We start from the raw sequence: 17910 nt of genomic DNA on the forward strand, positions 1-17910 counted from the left end.
GGCAGTACAAATGACAGCAGGATTATATGCCTGCTGATTATAAAATCACTTAAACATGCTTCCACCGGGTTTCTTTCCATAATCTGGCCAGCAGATTACACCTTCAATATGGATGATGGGGGAAAGGATTTAGCAGACAGTTACAATAATTTTACTGATTAAAATTTTAATAATGATTTGGAACTCCCATTTTGCTTTTTAGGTGAAGCACCATATATACCTGAGGTCAGCAGTCCAAGTGATACTTCAAATTTTGATGTGGATGAAACAGATTTAAAGGGATCAGTAAGTGCTTTAATTTTTTTCCCCTCTTCGATATATAGTCAAAAATGTTATTTCAGACTTTATTTTGTAGCAACAGGTACAGTGATCTCTTATTTATCCAGCTCACAAATAGCCAAAACTTCAGTTAGAGAGTCTTTGAATGGAGTTGTATATCACTGGAATTGCACCATTAGTTAAATGTCCAGTAAATTGATTTTCCACCATAATGGACAAGTGAGGGATCACTGAATTCTGTTAAAAACACTGATGTTTGTTAAAATAGGTTATGTTATTGACAACATTTTTTACATTATATGTAACTTTTTAGTTGCAGTATAACATTATGAATAAAATAAAATATCAGGAATCATCATAAATTCCTGATATGTATCCCCTAAGGACTGGATAGATGTTATGACTGTAATATACACTTAAGTTTACATTATTACTAATGTCCTAGGAACACTGTTTCTCCATATTCCTCTAGGACTTGTCAGCATTCCACTATTTCAGATCCTATATTTCTTCTAGGGCACTTCTGACTGGATCAGTCCACGAAACCAGTCAGTGATCAGTCAATATTGTGCTCTTCCTTTAGGTCCTTTTCCTGCCGTACTAGCATCAAAGCTGCTTTTTCTAACCTTTCCTCTGCCACTCTGTTTAAGTGACCATACCAACTTAGACTACTATATTGCCATTGATGTCACCTGTTTGTTCCCCTAATTTTTCCAATAAGTCTGAAATCTGTTGCCTCTAGTCTTTGATGAAGTGTTTTATTTATAACCAGCTTTCAGATCCACAAGTGAAAGTTGGTTTAAACATTATCTTATATGCTGCTTGTTTAGTGATTTGACTAATTTCATGCCAAATTTGTTATAGCTCTTATTCAATTCATTTAAAGAATCCCAGAGACTAGCACTAGATTTGTTTAACATCGCCAGCCTGGTTGGCAACGTGGTTAGCGTATCTGCTCTCCAGCCGAAAGGCTGCGAATTTGAATCCCACCGTGGGCATGGATGTTTGTGATTGTCTGTGAAAGCAGTAGTGGTTTTAGTCAGCAGTAGATGATGTTGGTGTCAGATGATGAAGGTTGGTGGAGTAGTGAGATGAAGAGTTGATGCCCTCCCTCAATGAGTCTTTGGACTCCATGGAGGTGTGATATAATAATAATAATATCATCTCCATAAAAAACAAACAAACAACAACAAAAAAAAACCCTGCTAAGTGTGTTATCTCTGACTCTGATATCAGGTTTAATGCCATTTTCTTTCATTACGTGATCCACATAGATAGTGAATAAAAGTGAAAATATTCATCTTTGTTTCGCACCTAATTTTATATCAAACCTCTTTTCTGTACTTCTTGCCATTTTGGCTGCTGATGTTTAACTTAAGTTTAAATTTTGTATTGTTCTGTATAATATCCATTTATTCCACATAAATGCAGCATTTTGAAATGCTTTTCCCTTGGGACCTTGAGGCATTTTCCTGATCTACAGAACTCAGATACAGAACCGTGTTAATATTCCAGTTCCAGCATTCCAGTTGATTCTTTAACTCCATTCACCCATCTAACTCTTGGTTTTCCTCTTTTCCTACTTCCATCAACTTTAGCAAGCATCATCATCTTCTCCAGACTGTCATTTGCTCGCATAATATGTCCAAAGTATGACAATCTTTGCTTAATGATCATAGCTTCGAGGGAGCAATCTGACTTTATTCTGTCTATCACTGATTTATTGGTTTGCTTTGCAGTCCATAGTATTCTTAGTAAGTGTCTCCAAACCCATAATTCAAATGCATCTATCTTCCTTCTTTCACTATTTGTCAGGGTCCAACTTTCACATCCATACAGTACCATAGGGAATACCATTAATTTCACGATTCTGATTTTTGTTGCAAGGCTAATATCTTCATCTTTAAAAATTTGCTTAAATTTGTCATTGCTTTCTTTCCGAGTAATAATCTTCTTCTAACTTCTTCAGTACAATACCTATCTTTATCAATTCGGGATCCTAGGAGCATAAAATTGTTAATTAACTACTTCCATTTTCTACCCATCTGCTTCAAAATCGTTAAGTTCACATGTTGCCATAACTTTTCTTTTTGAGGTTAAGTTTAAGGCCATATTTAGCATTTTCTTCTTTAACTTTCATAATAAGTTCCTCCAAATCTTCTTTGCATTCTACTAGCAAGGTGGTATCATCTGCATACCTCAAATTATTAATATTTCTTCCATCAATTTTAATTCCAACTGAATACTCCTCCAGCCCTGCCATCCTTAAAACGTATTTGCTGTACAAGTTAAACAGATATATGCAGATAAAATACATCCTTGTATTTTATCTTCATATCCTTCTATGAACATGCCAAAAATCTATCATACCTCCCCTTAAATTCATTCATTGTCAGGGAACTCCCAACTAATTCTGGCAATCCAATCTACTCATTCCCCACTCTCCATGCAAAAAATCTGGTTCTCACACCCTTACTAACCACACTCTTACACAATTTCCACAGATGGCTCCTAGTTCTCTGACTATTTGTCATATATTGAAAAATTTCCTTTGCGAAGGATTTGATAGACTGCCAAATCACAAGTTGGTAACTAAACTGAAGCAGATGAGATTGGATAATAAATTAGTGAGATGGATAGGCAGAATCCATACATTTTTATAATTAATACTATACAATATTAATATTCTTCTTCTTCTTCCTAACATGGAATATAGGCCATGTGGCCTGTTCCGGTCTCATGCCATCTCTTTCTTGGTCTTCCGATTCTTCTTTTTCCACTTATTTTGTATCTGTATAATATTTTTGGTAGTCTGCTGTTGTCCATTCGATTTAAATGTTCTCGCCATTTTTGTTTATACTGTCTTATATAGTAATTAATTGGTTTGATTTTTAGGGATTGTAAGATTTCTTCATTTGTTTTGTGGTCTCACTTGGTATATCCAGCTGTTTTTTTGAGGAACTTCATTTCTGCTGTTTGAATTCGTTTTCATCTTTCCTTTTCATGGTCCATGTTTCGCTTCCGTATAGTAGAGTTGGTTTTGACAAGACATTATATAGTCTGATTCTAGTGTGTTTTTGTACCAGGGATGACTTAAATATACTGTTTATTATGCCATTTACTTTGACAAAGTTTGATATTTTAGTGTCTATGTCTTTTTCTTCTTCGTATGATAGATCACATCCCAAGTATCTGAAAGTGTTTACTTGTTCTAGTATTTTATTATCTATCACTATTTTACTTCTTATTGGGTTTTCTCCTTTGAATGCCATTATTTTTGTTTTTTCTTTGGATATTGTCATATTATATTGCTTTGAGATATCATTTAATGATTTTAATGATCTTTGTAAGTCATCTTCTGATGTAGCTAATACTATTTGATCATCTGCAAATAGTAGTGTGTCTATCTTCATTTGCGGGGTCATTTGTATACCAAATGGGTTATGCTGTTTCCAGATTGTTAATATTTCATTTATATATATATTGAAAAGCAGAGGTGAGAGGGTACATCCTTGTCGTACTCCTCTTGATATATCTTTCCATTCTGAGGTGTGTTCTAATTTAACTGCTATTTTATTTCCTGTATATATTTCTTGAATAGATTGTAAAAGTTGGTTTGGTATGTTTAAATTGGTTAATATTTTAAACAATTTTTGTCGACTAATTTTGTCAAAAGCTTTTTCATAATCAATAAACGCCACATGTGTTTCTTTTTGAAATTCTCTTCTCTTTTCTATTAATAATTTTAAAGTAAAAATTGGATCTATGCAGGATCGGCCTTTTCGGAAGCCATTTTGTTCTTCTAGTAATTTGTTTTCTACAATGCTGCTTAGTTTCTCTTTTAATATTCCTGCATATATTTTATATCCTGTATTCAGCAGGCTAATTCCCCTATAATTATTGCAGTTGTCTTTATTTCCTTTTTTATAGATTGCGATGACCAGTGCTTTTTTCCAAGAGTTAGGGGTTTTTCCGGACATCCAAACCATATTAAAATATTTCAAAAGTCTTTCATTAAATTTTTCACCTGCATTTTTGTATAGTTCTATATTAATATTGTCTTCTCCTGGCGTTTTCCTATTTTTCATCTTCTTTATTATATTTTTCAGTTCTAACATTGTGATATTTTCTATTAGGTCATTCTTTGTCTTATAAAATTTTAATTCATTGTTCTCATCTGTCCAGAGATTTTGGAAATAGGTCACCCATTTTTCTAAATCTATTGTTTGTATTTTTATCTTTTCTTTTATTTCTTTATTCATGTATTTTATTACTTTATTGGTTTTGGGTTGTGGCTTAAATAAATCCTTTTCTAGTTCTGTTACGAAATTGTTCCATCTTTCTCTATGTTTTTTCCTTACTTCTCGTTTTGCAATTGCACTATTTCTTTTATACTCTATTTCTGCTTCTATTGTTTTGGAATTTAGCCATTTCTGGTAACTGTCCTTTTTGGTTTTTATTATATTTTCTATTTCTTTGTTCCAATCTCATAGTCCTCTTTTTCTAATCCATTTGTGCTTTATTCCTAAGGTTTCTGTTGCTGCTTTTGTGAGAATTTGTTTCAAATTTTCCCATTCATCTTCTATGTCCCTTGATTCATGTGTGGTTTCTGTTTTTAAGTTTGTGCATTTTTGATATTGTAGTCTAACTTGAGGATCCTGTAATGAAGAAATTTTGTAGCTTGGCTGGTAAGAATTTTCAATTCTATGTGTTTTTAGCCACTTTGGTTTAAAACGAATTTTTGCTGATACCATATAATGATCAGAGTTTAATTCAAAGCCTCGATATGCTCATAGTCTAAAATTAACTCCGCTAATTTAAATTTTGTGATAATGTAGTCAATTACTGATTTGTATCCTCTAGCTGACCAAGTATATTTATGTATTTCCTTGTGTTTAAACATTGAATTCATTATTCTCATATTATTATAAATGACAAAATCGCGCAATCTGCGACCATTTTGATTACATGTATCTTCGCCAAATTTACCTATGTTTGTTTTGTATTTTTTGTTTCCTATTCTGGCATTTAAATCTCCTGCTAGCAGTAAATAATCAGTTTTGTTTGTTTTATCTATGGCATTCTGGAATTCTTTATAAAATATATTACTGTCTTCTTCTTTTCCCTCTTCTGGTGCATATGCACCAATTATTGTTATGTGGCCTCTTAATGTCTTGAGTCTAATTTCTATTAGTCTTTCATTCAAATAGTTGTAATATACAATATTGTTCTTTAGGGATTTATGTACCATAATCATTATACCTGCTTTTGCTCTTTCTTCTTTTTTTACCCCACTGTAGATTTGTATATAGTTGTTTGTTTCTTTTGTACCTTTTTGTTTTTTCTTTGTTTCTGTTACTATACATATCTTTATGTTAGCTTGGTTTAATTGTTTATCAAGTTCTTCTTCTTTGTGTGCAATGCTTCTCACATTCCATGTTGCAATCTTCATTATGTGTTCCTTTTTCCAATTTCGTTTACCGTTTCCTGGGTTGTGGTCTTTTCCCTGACAGTCCGTCCGGATTTTCTTTGCATGAAACTTGAAAGTATTTTGAATTTCCCCAGGGCAGGTTACTAACCTGTCGCTGGGTGAGTCCAGTGGTAGGGCTGCTACCTAACGCCTCTGGACAGGCAGATCTAACAGCATTTACTCTGTTAGGGTGTTAAGGTTATACCGCCCATACTCGGTCACCAGTGCCTCGTTTGTACTTTTAGAACAGGATGGACCACGGGAAGGTGAGGTTGACATTTGAGTGGGAGAGGCTATGTATTGCGCTTCACCACCCCTTCCACCCCTATTATACAATATTAATATTGTATAATATTAATATACAAATTATTTAATTTGTATATTAATAATATTAGGATGGGTTTAATTGGTGATATACAACCATTTGCAGATGATGCAAAATGGGAAAAAGATGAGAAATTAAGCAGATGTGGCCTTACAGGAGCACTCGAATAGATTATATGAGTGGGCAACAGTGTGGAAGTGTCAATTCAGTGTTGCACAGCGTAACATTCTGAATTTAGCAGGCAACAATGGGATGCAAAGTATGCACTTGGTGGAAAAATTTTGGAGGAAGTTCAAGAGATGAGGCCTTGGAGTGGTGGACAAGAATCTGAAGTTCAGAGATCACATTTAAGAAGTTGCAAAGTCATTACGTCATGTTAAAGCAGTCATGCAGAGGACCTTAATGTGCAGAATGAAAATAAAGATGTGGTTCCATTATATAAGTCCTCATCAAAGTCTTATATAATGGAACCTCACATGGATTTTGAAATGATGAAAGTTTTCCAACATGGTTATACTATCAATTAAAGATTACACTTAGATAAAGGATTAAACCAAGAATATAATTTCTTGACATCTTTAATTTATACCTCACATGGGTTATTGTGTACAGATTTGATCCACTAGTTTTTTTGTGTTGATGAGGATATATTGGAAAAGGTCCTGAGAAGACTAACTAAGGTGGTAACTGGTATATGGGATATGAAGACAGATTGAAGGAATGCAGTTTGCACAGCCTTATAAATAGGAGGAAGACAGAGAATATGATTGAGATATTTAATTTTGTAAAGGATTGTTACCAGGTTGTGGAAGAAATTTGTGGAGAATGGGGTAAGGGGGGGTAGAAGAAGGGACTATTCTTGGAAACAATATAAGGAGGGTGTGAGCAGGGACATAATTATTATTACTATTATTAACCCCAGACCTCCATGGAGTCAAAAGACTCATCGCAGGAGACAAACACTGTTACGCACAAAGCCCATCAGCAGACACATTCAATGTGTCTACATTCGCCACAATGTCAGGCAGTGTGTTCCACTCTCCATGCAATGAACCGCTATTTATGTCCTGATCACATTCTCCTTATATGGTTTCCACGCATGTCCTCTTGTTCTACACTCCTCTCCCATTCTCCAAAAAATTTCTTCCACATTAACTGGTAACAACCCTTTACTAACTTAAGTGTATCAATCATATCACCTCACTTCCTCTTATTCACAAAGCCTTGCAAACTACATTCCCTCAATCTGTCCTCATATCCCAAAGACTAGTTATGACCTTAGTCTTCTCTGGATCCACTCCAATATATCCTCATCAACATGAAAACCAGGGGACCAAATCTGTGCACAATAATCCATACGAGGCCTGATCAAGGCCTTATACCAAGGGTGGGGAATGTCCAGCCCATGGGCTGTATAAGGCCTGCAAAATCATTTGGTCTGGCCCTGCCAAGGCAACCCTAGGTGGGACTCGAAATTCAATAAATCTAGGAGCTTTTTTCATAGCAACATGATTTTATATTAAGTGAATCATAATAATGACATAAATTTTGAGGGACAAGCAAGGAAAGTCCATTACAGGATAGACAGAACATATACGAGTACATGACAGGGCAGACACGTATGCTTCTTCAATATTACAAACGTTGGATATGTTCCAAATCTAAAATGCAGGATTAGAACTGCGATTAAAGCAAAATAATCACATCACGGATGACACACACACACACTGGATAGTTATTAAAACTTAAGTAGTGTGACATCCTACAAATGGCGACTACTAAGAAAAGAAAAGTTGATGCAGAGTGTTGATCTTTCCAAGAGAAATGGACAAATAATTTTTTTTTTTTTTTTTGAAGTCAAAGGCAAACCTGCATGCCTAGTTTGTGGCGTTACATTAGCAGTAATGAAAAAAGCCAATCTGGAGTGTCATTACAACTCAAAACATGCTAAACTCAATGAATTGAGAGGCCAAATGTATCTGGATAAAATTGATGCTCTTCAATGGAGTTTGAAATCACAACAAGCTGCTTTCGCTAGGCCTCATTGTGACAGAGACAACATTATTCACACGAGTTATGTAATGAGCGAGCTAATCACGAAGAAGCTGAGGCCTCGTGTAGAGGGAGAGTTTGTGAAAGAGTGCATGGTGGCTGCTGCAGAGTTGTTAGCGCCAGACAAAGCAAAATTGTTTCAGAATGTTAGTTTGTCTTGGAGAATCATCTCAGATCAGATTACTGACTTCTTCTTTTTAGCCATTTTCTGTCCACTGCTGGACGAAGGCCTCCTCCAGTTCTTTCCATCTTTCTCTGTTCTTGGCAATGGTTGACCAACTTTCCCCAATAAACTCTAACAGTTCATCACTCCACTTTCTTTAGGAATCCAGTTTCCCTTCTTTAGGAATCCAGTTCGTAAGTATGGTGGTCCATCGCTCATCTTCTCTTCTGGATAAATGTCCGGCCCATTTCCATTTTAGTCGCTTGTGGTGAAGAATGGTGTCAGTGATGCAAGTCGGGCTTCTTATCCAAGTGTTTTGCTTCTTATCTTTTAATGTGATGCCTAGTCAACCTCTCCATTTTTCTTTGAGTTGCTAATTTATTTGCCAGTGCTCTTGTTAGCGACCAAGTTTCGCAACCACATGAGATGACTGGAAGTATACACTGGTTAAATGTCTTCCTTTTTAAACAGAGTGGGACATCATCGTTTTGAAAAATGTTTTTCAATTTTCTGAATGCACTCCAGGCAAGTTGAACTCTCCTATTTATTTCCTTTTGGAGTCCACAGTTTAGGTCAATGAGATGATCTAAGTATGTATATGAAGAGACTCTTTCCAAAAAATTGTTTTCTATTATTATGTTTTTTGGTGTTACTAAACGATTAAACATGATTTTAATTTTTTCTCTGTTTATCTTTAGACCGACTTTTCTGCTTTCATGATATAGGTCTTCTATCATTATATTAAGGTATTCTGGAGTGTTTGGAAAAATTATGATATCATCTGCATATCTTAGATGTGTTTCTGTTAAGTTTCTGTTATTAATTTTTATACCAAGGTTTGTCCAGTTTATATTATTAAATATTTCTTGAAAGACTGCAGTGAGGTTTATTGCCTGGAGGAGGTCCATATATTCTCCAGGAACTCCCTGATTCTGGAGTGCATTGATTATTGCGTTAGTTTTGATGGAATCAAATGCTTTTTCATAATCACTGAAGGCTAAACAGAGAGGCAATTGGTTTTCTTCTGCTTTTTCTGTTATTTGTTTTACTGCATGAATATGATCAGCTGTGTTGAAGCCTTTTCGGAATCCTGCTTGTTCTAATGGTTGATTTGCGTCTAGAAGGGGTGTTAACCTGTTTGTTATTACTTTTGTGAGAATTTTGTACAGATTAGAGAGAATACTAATTGGTCTATAGTTTTAAATAACAGTATCAGAGTAGCATTTTTCCAATTTTCTGGTATCTTCCCCTCTTCTAGGCATAAATTTAGTAAGTTTGTGACATGGTGAATTATATTGTTTCCTCCTCGTTTAATTAATTCTATGTGAATTAGGTCTTCACCAGGACATTTTCCATTTTTCATTTGTTTTAATGCTTGTTTTATTTCAACTGAAGTGAATGGGAGGATGAATTCCATATGCGATGGAGAGGAGTTATTTGTATTTGATTTATCTGTTGAAGGATCACTATAGAGTTCTTTATAAAAATTCTTCTAGCCTGCATAGGATTTGTTCTTGGTTCCTTATGGTAGTTCCATTCTTATCTTTTATTGCAGTTATTTGACTTTTGCCAACCAATAAATATTTTCTTAGTATTTTCATATTTTTATTGTTTTCGATTGTTTCTTTTATTTTTTTAGTGTTATAAGATCTCATTCCATTTCTCATCTTTTTCCGTATTGTTTTGCATAGTTCTGCATATTCTGTTTTAAAGTTTTTGTCTTGTTTCATATTTCATCTCTTTTTTAGTAGTTGTAGGGTTTCCTCTGAAAGTTTATGGTCTTTTTGTTGTTTGTTGTTTTTGAATTCGTTGGCTGTTGAGATTATTACTTCCGTTAGGTTTTTGCTTATTTTATTTGTCTTTTTCTTCAAATATATTTATTAAGTCTAGTTTTTGATTGAGTTTTTCTTCGTAATCCTTCTTCTTGTTTTCAATAGGGTTTAAGTTAAAATTTCTTGATTTTTTGTTCTTTAGCCATTTTATTCTTTCCAATTTGGGGTTTATTTTAATTTTGGCTCTGACCAGTCTGTGGTCAGAGCTCAAGATATTGAAAAAACATTGAAGGATTCTGCAGGAGATTTCCGATTTTTCTCTCTGGCTTGTGACAAGACAACAGACATAGCAAATACTGCTCAATTGGCCATTTTCGTTCATGGGATAACTGCAGAGTTTGATACGTGAGAGGAATTGCTGTCACTGGAAGCCATGCATGCACTACAAGAGGTGAGGACTTGTTTAAGAGACTTATTTTATCAATGAAAAAACTTGAGCTAACATTTGAAAAGTTAAGTGGCCTTGCTACAGATGGAGCTCCAGCCATGGTCGGCTCGCAAAAAGGGTTAATTGCATTTGTCAAGAAAGAACTGAATCATTTCAGTCTTGATCCAAGTGATTTAATTATATGCCACTGCTTCATACACCAAGAAAGTTTCTGTGCACAGTCGTTGCGGCTCAACAATGTGATGTCAGCAGTAGTGTCATGCATAAATTTTGTCAAAAGCAGAGGGTTTAACAGCTACCAGTTTAAGGAATTACTGAATGAGCTTGAGTCTGAGTATGGTGATCTTGTTTATCACTGTGAAGTGCAGTAGCTGAGTCATAAGAACATGTTCGTGAGGTTTTTATGAACTGCCTGATGAAGTCAAGCAGTTCATGGAGATAAAGGGAAAAAACATGTAAGGGAACTCAGTGATAGCAAGCGGCTGTGTAATACTGCGTGTTAAAGATACCAAGCTATTTTAAACCTGGTTTTACTCCATTTCTCAAGTAAGCAAACAGACAAGCAAGTCAAGTTTGCGCCTGCATGTGATGCAAGTCTAGCTGACCCTGCACGTAGCGCAAGACCAAAGCAACTCTGGTAAAAGTAGAATAAGCTCTGATCACTAATCTTAATATTCTGGTAAAATACTTATAAGCTCTGTATTACTAAAATCTTGGTATTTCTAGCCTGGCTCCCACTGATGAGACCTCAATAAAGGTTGAAACCGGTCTGGGTAGTGGCCCCTTGCCTTTAATACAAAGCATCATACATCTCCTCCAGGAGATGTGCTTTGCATTAAGGGTAAATATTAAGATTAGTGATCAGAGCTTATTCTACTTTTACCAGAGTTGTCTTGGTCTTGCACTACGTGCAGGATCAGCTAGACTTGCATCACTTGCAGGCACAAACTTGACTTGTTTGTCTGTTTGCTTACTTGGGAAATAGAGTAAAACCAGGTTTAAAATAGCTTGGTATCTTTAACATTTATTATACCCAAGGTAAAATATTTTCTGTGTAATACTGTGTTCATGGTGGACATTACCAAGCACCTCTCAGAGCTGAACGTCAAGCTGCAGGGCCCCAACCAGCTTCTCAGCTCCCTGCTTTCAAACATGAATTTATTTGAAGCTAAATTAAGGCTGTGGAAAGTGCAGCTTGAAATGAATAGCATAGTGCATTTCCCCACTCTGGAAGAACAAAAGCCTTCTATGACACTTGAATATGCTGGTGAATGTGCGAAACTAATTGAGGCATTTAATGAAAGATTCAAGGACGTGAAAAGTAAACAAATGGTATTGAATATCTTTGCTACACCATTCAATGTGGAACCAACTGATGTGCCTGATAACCTACAACACGAAATCATTCGGCTGCAAAGTGATGACAAGCTGAAAGCTAGGTACAACAATCTTCTACTGCTTGAGTTCTATAAACGTTACATAAGCAATGATGAATTTCCCACTTTGAGGAGACATGCATTGAAATATGCATCTGTGTTTGGAACAACTTGCTGCTGCAAGCAGTTCTTTTCAAAACTTACCATCACAAAGAGTCGACTGCGCTCCAGACTGACCGACTCAAACCTGGAAAAGCAGTTGTGGGTAGCAACATCATAATGCCAGCTAACATCACATGCCTCACCAAAGAGAAGTAGTTCCAGCCATCACATTAGAGGTGAGTTAATTAAATGTTTGACCAAATATAGCAGGCTAATTTTTAAATTGATAATTTTGTATGGCCTGTGAATGATGTTATAAATGTGTTATAGATGTTATAGGTGTCCTCCCGCGATGAGTTTTCGGACTCGTTGGAGGTGTCACGAATAATAATAATAAATATCCAAATGGCCCTTGGCAGAAAAAAAGGTTTCTCACCCTTTTTTTTCAAAGGTTTCACACCTGTTAGGTTCCACTTTCAGATAATAATCTTCTAACTTTACCCCAAATTTTTTTTTCCCTTTCGAATTTCAAGATTCTGTGATTAACTAGGTATAAAAAAGTATTTATTTACAATTTTTATACAAAAATTATCAATGATTTACTAAAAGAGAATACGTAGCTAATAAATGATTTTTATACATGCAACAATAACTATAATAACCTACATACAGTGACATCTCTTCAGAAGTTTCGAACGATATGATAGATTTTGAAGCATGATAAAGCACCCAATCTTATCCGGTAATTGAGGCACCATATACATATTTCTTTGTAAACCATCTTTCCTAAAACTGATCTTGTGCAACAAATGGCACATTTTTTTCTTGGCTCTGCTTGCTTTGTAGTGGGAGTATATATTCTGGAAAGTGCCTTCCTGTCAGTTCCCTCCTTTACCTGGTCTTCTGCCTTTCTTATTAGCCCTCAGGGTGGTAAATTTCAATGAACTTGTCAATGAGATCCAGTCTAAAAGTTGTGCGATGAAGCTTACCACCTAACTTTATGTGTAGTACAAAAGCATTATACTCAGAGATATATAAAAGGTGTCTGAATATTTTTACATAGTATCTGTTTGTTTCCAGGTAGCAGGATAATACAAAAGCATTTGGTCTAAACGATCAACAGCTCCCATGGTGTTGTTGTTGTACTGTAATACCACAGCTGGTTTTTTCACTGTCCCTTTCCTTGTCTCTACATCCTCCATTTCGTTCCCATGGATGGTGCTCAGCATAGTGACATCTTTTTTGTCTTTCCATTTCAGGGCAATGATCTTCCCATGCTGAAAGATCCAAGTGTTTCTTTTCTTCAACTTTTTCAATTTGAGGTCTTTAGGCATTTCTTTTCAGGTCATCTTAGCAGTCTCATAAACAACAGTTTTCTTGGAAACTAAGTAGTCTGCTAGCTCAGGACTCTTGAAATAATTATCTAAGGTAATGCAATACCCCCTTATTCAGCAACGAAGATGCTAAGGTTACAACAATTCATGTACCAAAAGCAGCATTAGGCAGTAAACTGCATACCTGAGTGCCTTTACCTGTATAAATTATCAGTTCATATATGTAGCCATTAGATGATTCACAACTTCAAAGAATTTCAAACCAAAACAAGAGTGCTTCAGTAGCATATACTGTTTTCAACCAGTATAAAATAAGGTTTTCATCAACACAAATATCTTGTTCTGGCGTATAAGCTTCCTGGAACTTCTTTTTGAGAGAGTTCAAAAAAGAAAGCCTTTTTAAGTTTTGGATTGGGATATTCAGAATCCTTGTCGGCAAAGTGTAAAAATTTCATTATTGAGGAAGGAATACCTACATTCAGACATCACTTCTGAAAAAAATGGTATCTCGAATATCAATTTTTTGATCAATCCCATTTTACTTCTGATTTCTGAACTTGAAACTAATAATGCTAAAAACACTTCAGTTCACTGCTGTCTTTCCAATAAACACAACGAAGAAAAACTTTTAAGGGTTATAGTGGCAATGAACTGCATAGCTTTGTTGTTTGTTTCAACTAAAATGTTCATTATATCTTCATCAAAATATAATCAAATAGTTGTAATGATCAGTTATTTATGGGGATATCATGAGAAATACCAGGTGTTCCTGTATAAGAAATGCAAAGATGATGTAAACATACAATCCAGCCATTATACGTCATCATCCTTTTAGCTTGAGACAAACCACAACTGTCTTAATCACTATCAGAACTCTCCATTGAGACATCAACTGCATACATTTCTTTATTTAAATCCAAAAGAATTATTCATGATTGTGATACTAAATATTGTTCATTATTAACTACCACATTTCTTCTTCTAACATCAGCTGTTGCTCTTTCCGAGGGAACAAAGAAAAAAAAAAAGATTTTTAACAAAGCAAAATGCATAGAAATATTGGGCCAGCTACCACTCAACTTTATCTCCCATTTCACAGTGAGATGATTATAGGTAATGTAATTCCACCATTTTGTTCTAATGTGGGATCATACTATTTAATAAGATGTAGTTTTCCACCATTCTTTCTTCTCCCTTCCATTTTATGTAGCTTTTCGCTTATATCATAAAAATTGTTGGGACCACCACTAATTTTCCCATGTCTTTCCATTTTACTATAGTTAGATCAGGTTTGTGTTTAGAGCCACTATTTTGACTCCCTTGAGTGGTTTATTTAATTCTTCTTCCATTTTGCTGGCTTACTTGTCTGAATAAATAGCATCACCGTGTTCCAGTGAGCCATAGGTTTCAATCCTACCGAGAACATTTTGCAGAATATATGCAAAATATCCATAAATATAATAGACACCAAGTATAATAAATATCCAGCAAAATATAACAGACTGTAGATGCTTTTTATTGCCCAGTTTTAATGACCATTGTATGATGTGGCTTGAAAAATTACCATTTGATTTCCAGAGCAGAGAACTGCATTATCTAACCTTAGCCTACTTACATACAGTACTAAATGTTACATACATAAATGCCTACATACAGTACTAAATGTTACATACATAAATGCTACATACACTACTAAAAGTTTGATGACATATCACGCATCTTAAGGAAATGTTCCAGGGAATTGACAGTAGCATTGGCATACCTGTTTAATGAGAGTCTTATAAGAGCACAGGTTCCAAGGGAGTGGAAAGAAGGTACAATTGTTCCACTGCATAATGGTGGTGATAAGGCTGTGGCTGCAAATTATAGGCCAATGTGTATATCTGGAGTTGTGGTTAAGATACTGAGTTAAGATAGTGAGGAAGAGGATACAGAAATGAGTTGATAACAGAGTATTCTCCTGGTTATTAGCATCGGGTTGTTAAAGGGAGATCATGTTTTACTAACTTGCTTATGTACTATAACAAGGTGACAGATGTCTTGGACAAGAGTTGCATATACACTGGTATACTTAGATTTTGCAAAAGCTTTGGATAGACCTCCACACGACAAGCTGTTAAATAAATTGAAACAGATGGGATTGGATTCACAAAGGTGATCAGTGGTCTTTGGAATGTAGAGTATGAGGACAAATTGAGAGAAACTGCAAAGCCTTATGAATAGGGGAAGGAGGGGGGATATGATTGTGACATATAAGTTAGTCAGGGAGTTGTTATCAGGTTGACATGGAATGGAAGAGATTTTTCATAGAATAGGAGAGGTGGGGATAGAACAAGAGGCTATCCCTGGAAATGTATGAGGAGGATGTGAGTAGAGGATTGAGGAGAAGGTTCTTTATATGGAGAACGTTGGTGAGTGAAATGCATTGTCTGAGTGTGTTGTGAATGTAGGCACATTGAATTAGTTTAAAGCATAGTTGGATCAGCTTTGTATGTGATAGTATGTATCCCCAACAATGAGTCTCTGACTCCATGGAGGTCAGATGTTAATAATGATGATAATAATAAACGTATAATAGATTTACAAGCTTTCTTAGGTAGGTAAGATTCACATTAAAAAATGAATTTTTAAGGCATTTTTTTATCATGAGTACTTTGATTTTTTCTTTTTCTTTGTTTGTTACTGTATGTCAGTATTTTTGTCATTTTCAAAATTTAATTATGAGGAAAATTGCATTTTTTTTTTTCATACATGTTTCATACACATGGTGTAAGAAGACTTGAGAAAGTGTTGCTGAATGTAGTGGATGTGCAAATTCAGGGAAACTAGATTCGTTAAGGGGGGGGGGTTAGATATACAGTCCTTAGGGAGGCAGTTGAATAAGAATGAATATAATATGCTAGAGCAAATAAGGACAACAAACCAGAGTGGGATAGTTAATATAAGGCATCAAGGTGGGGTTGGGGCTAATGGGGGTCTTAAATTCATGTACACTAATACTAGGAGTATTAGGAACAAGAAGGAAGAGTTTTTGGCCATGGTTGGCACTTCCAGACCACAGGTTATTGGTATTAGTGAAACATGGCTGACTGTAGATGATATAGCTAGTGGGATTGAATGTGATGGGTATAGTGTGTTCAGGAATGACAGAGAGAATAAAATGGGGGGAGCAGTATTGTTGATGATAGCTGATGAGCTACAGCCAAGGAGAATAGAAGTTGAATTGCAGGATAGAGAAAAGAGCACATTTGAGGCCAATTGGTGTGACATTGTGGCTAGCAGAACTAAATATACAATTGGGTGCTGCTATAGACCAGGTGATGGAAAAGATGGTGATGACAATATGCACAAGCAAATAGAAGAAATGAGTGGAAGGAGGGTGTTATTATGGGAGATTTCAACTATGGTCGCATTGATTGGAGTGAGAAGAGGACACACGGGAGGAAGGAATTGGATTTTATGCAGTTATTAAGGGATAACTTGGTGTCGCACGGATTAGATCATCAGCTTGTCGAGAGCTCCTGAAAAGATCAGTATTATTTTGTGTTAACATTAGATATTTTACCAGAATTTTAAGTAGTATTGTTTGCTTTTTGTTTCTTGGTGTGTCTGTGCAATTTTTGCGTGTTTTCTGTTATTTTAATTATTAGTTTTAAGAAAAGATAGCGTACACATGGCACCGATAAAAAAAAAAATGGCGGCCAGGTCGCCATAAGAGTTTTGATGTAAAAGAATTTATGCAGTGTGGTGTCTGTGAGATGTATGCCTTGCGAAGAGCGGTAGGAGTCTGGTTAGAAAGTGATAGTGGAGTTAATATGTGTAGAAAGTGTAAAGAGAATGAGGACTTCAAGCGTGTTTCGTGTATTGAGACTGATATCGTTAACGGTAGTCAGAATGTAGAAAATGGCGGTGTACTAGAGAATTGCGTGGTAGTGCCAGATATGTGTGAGAGCGTCGCTGAAAGTGTAAATGAAGGTAGAAACACCGAAGGAATGGATGATTTGATCGATAATGAAAATGGTGAGATAAATGCGAGTAGCGAAATTGCCCGTTTAAATGGCGCGATACACAGAGCCAAACGACAACTGGAGCGTATGCAAAAATGTGTGTTGAACGTACCGACAAATAACCGCGGAAGTCGGTGACGGCAAATAATAGATTGTACGTAAACGTCAATAAAATGAAGGAGCGAGTGCTGTATGGGGATTCGCTATTAAGAGGCGTAATAATTGAGAGTTTAACGAAGTCGTACCAGCCGGGTGCGAACATAAAGGACGTCAGCGAATCTATTCGACTGCAAAAACAGAAGGTGAAAGAGATGATAATAGTGGCAGGAACGAATGATTTGAAAGAGGACAAAATGGAAATGATAGAGGATGTGAGGGAGTTGTTTGAGATAGCAAAAGAGAAGAGTGAGAGAGTTAGGATGGTGAGTATCTTACCGCGGTATGACAGCGAAGTGTTTAGAAGGAGGGCCATAATTGCCAATGACTTTATGCGTGGGTTATGCATGGAGAGTGGTGTGGAATTTGTGGATGTGTGGAATGAGTTCGATGGGCGAAAGGACTTATATAAGATGGATGGGTTAC

At 35.8% G+C, this 17910-nt stretch overlaps 1 protein-coding gene across 1 annotated transcript in view; it reads left to right on the top strand.

Moving 5' to 3' along the window:
* Nucleotides 1-17910, top strand: part of LOC150101467 (serine/threonine-protein kinase Genghis Khan-like) — an 896778-nt gene that overhangs the window by 295950 nt on the left and 582918 nt on the right. Inside the window, 1 exon segment of the mRNA XM_090400803.1 lies at nucleotides 203-285. Within this exon segment, the coding sequence (XP_090256929.1) occupies nucleotides 203-285 (83 nt within the window).

This window comes from Typopeltis vanoorti, chromosome 11 (genome assembly GCF_054136105.1).
Source record: "Typopeltis vanoorti isolate ZY-2024b chromosome 11, IOZ_Tvanoo_1.0, whole genome shotgun sequence".
NCBI lineage: Eukaryota > Metazoa > Arthropoda > Arachnida > Uropygi > Thelyphonidae > Typopeltis > Typopeltis vanoorti.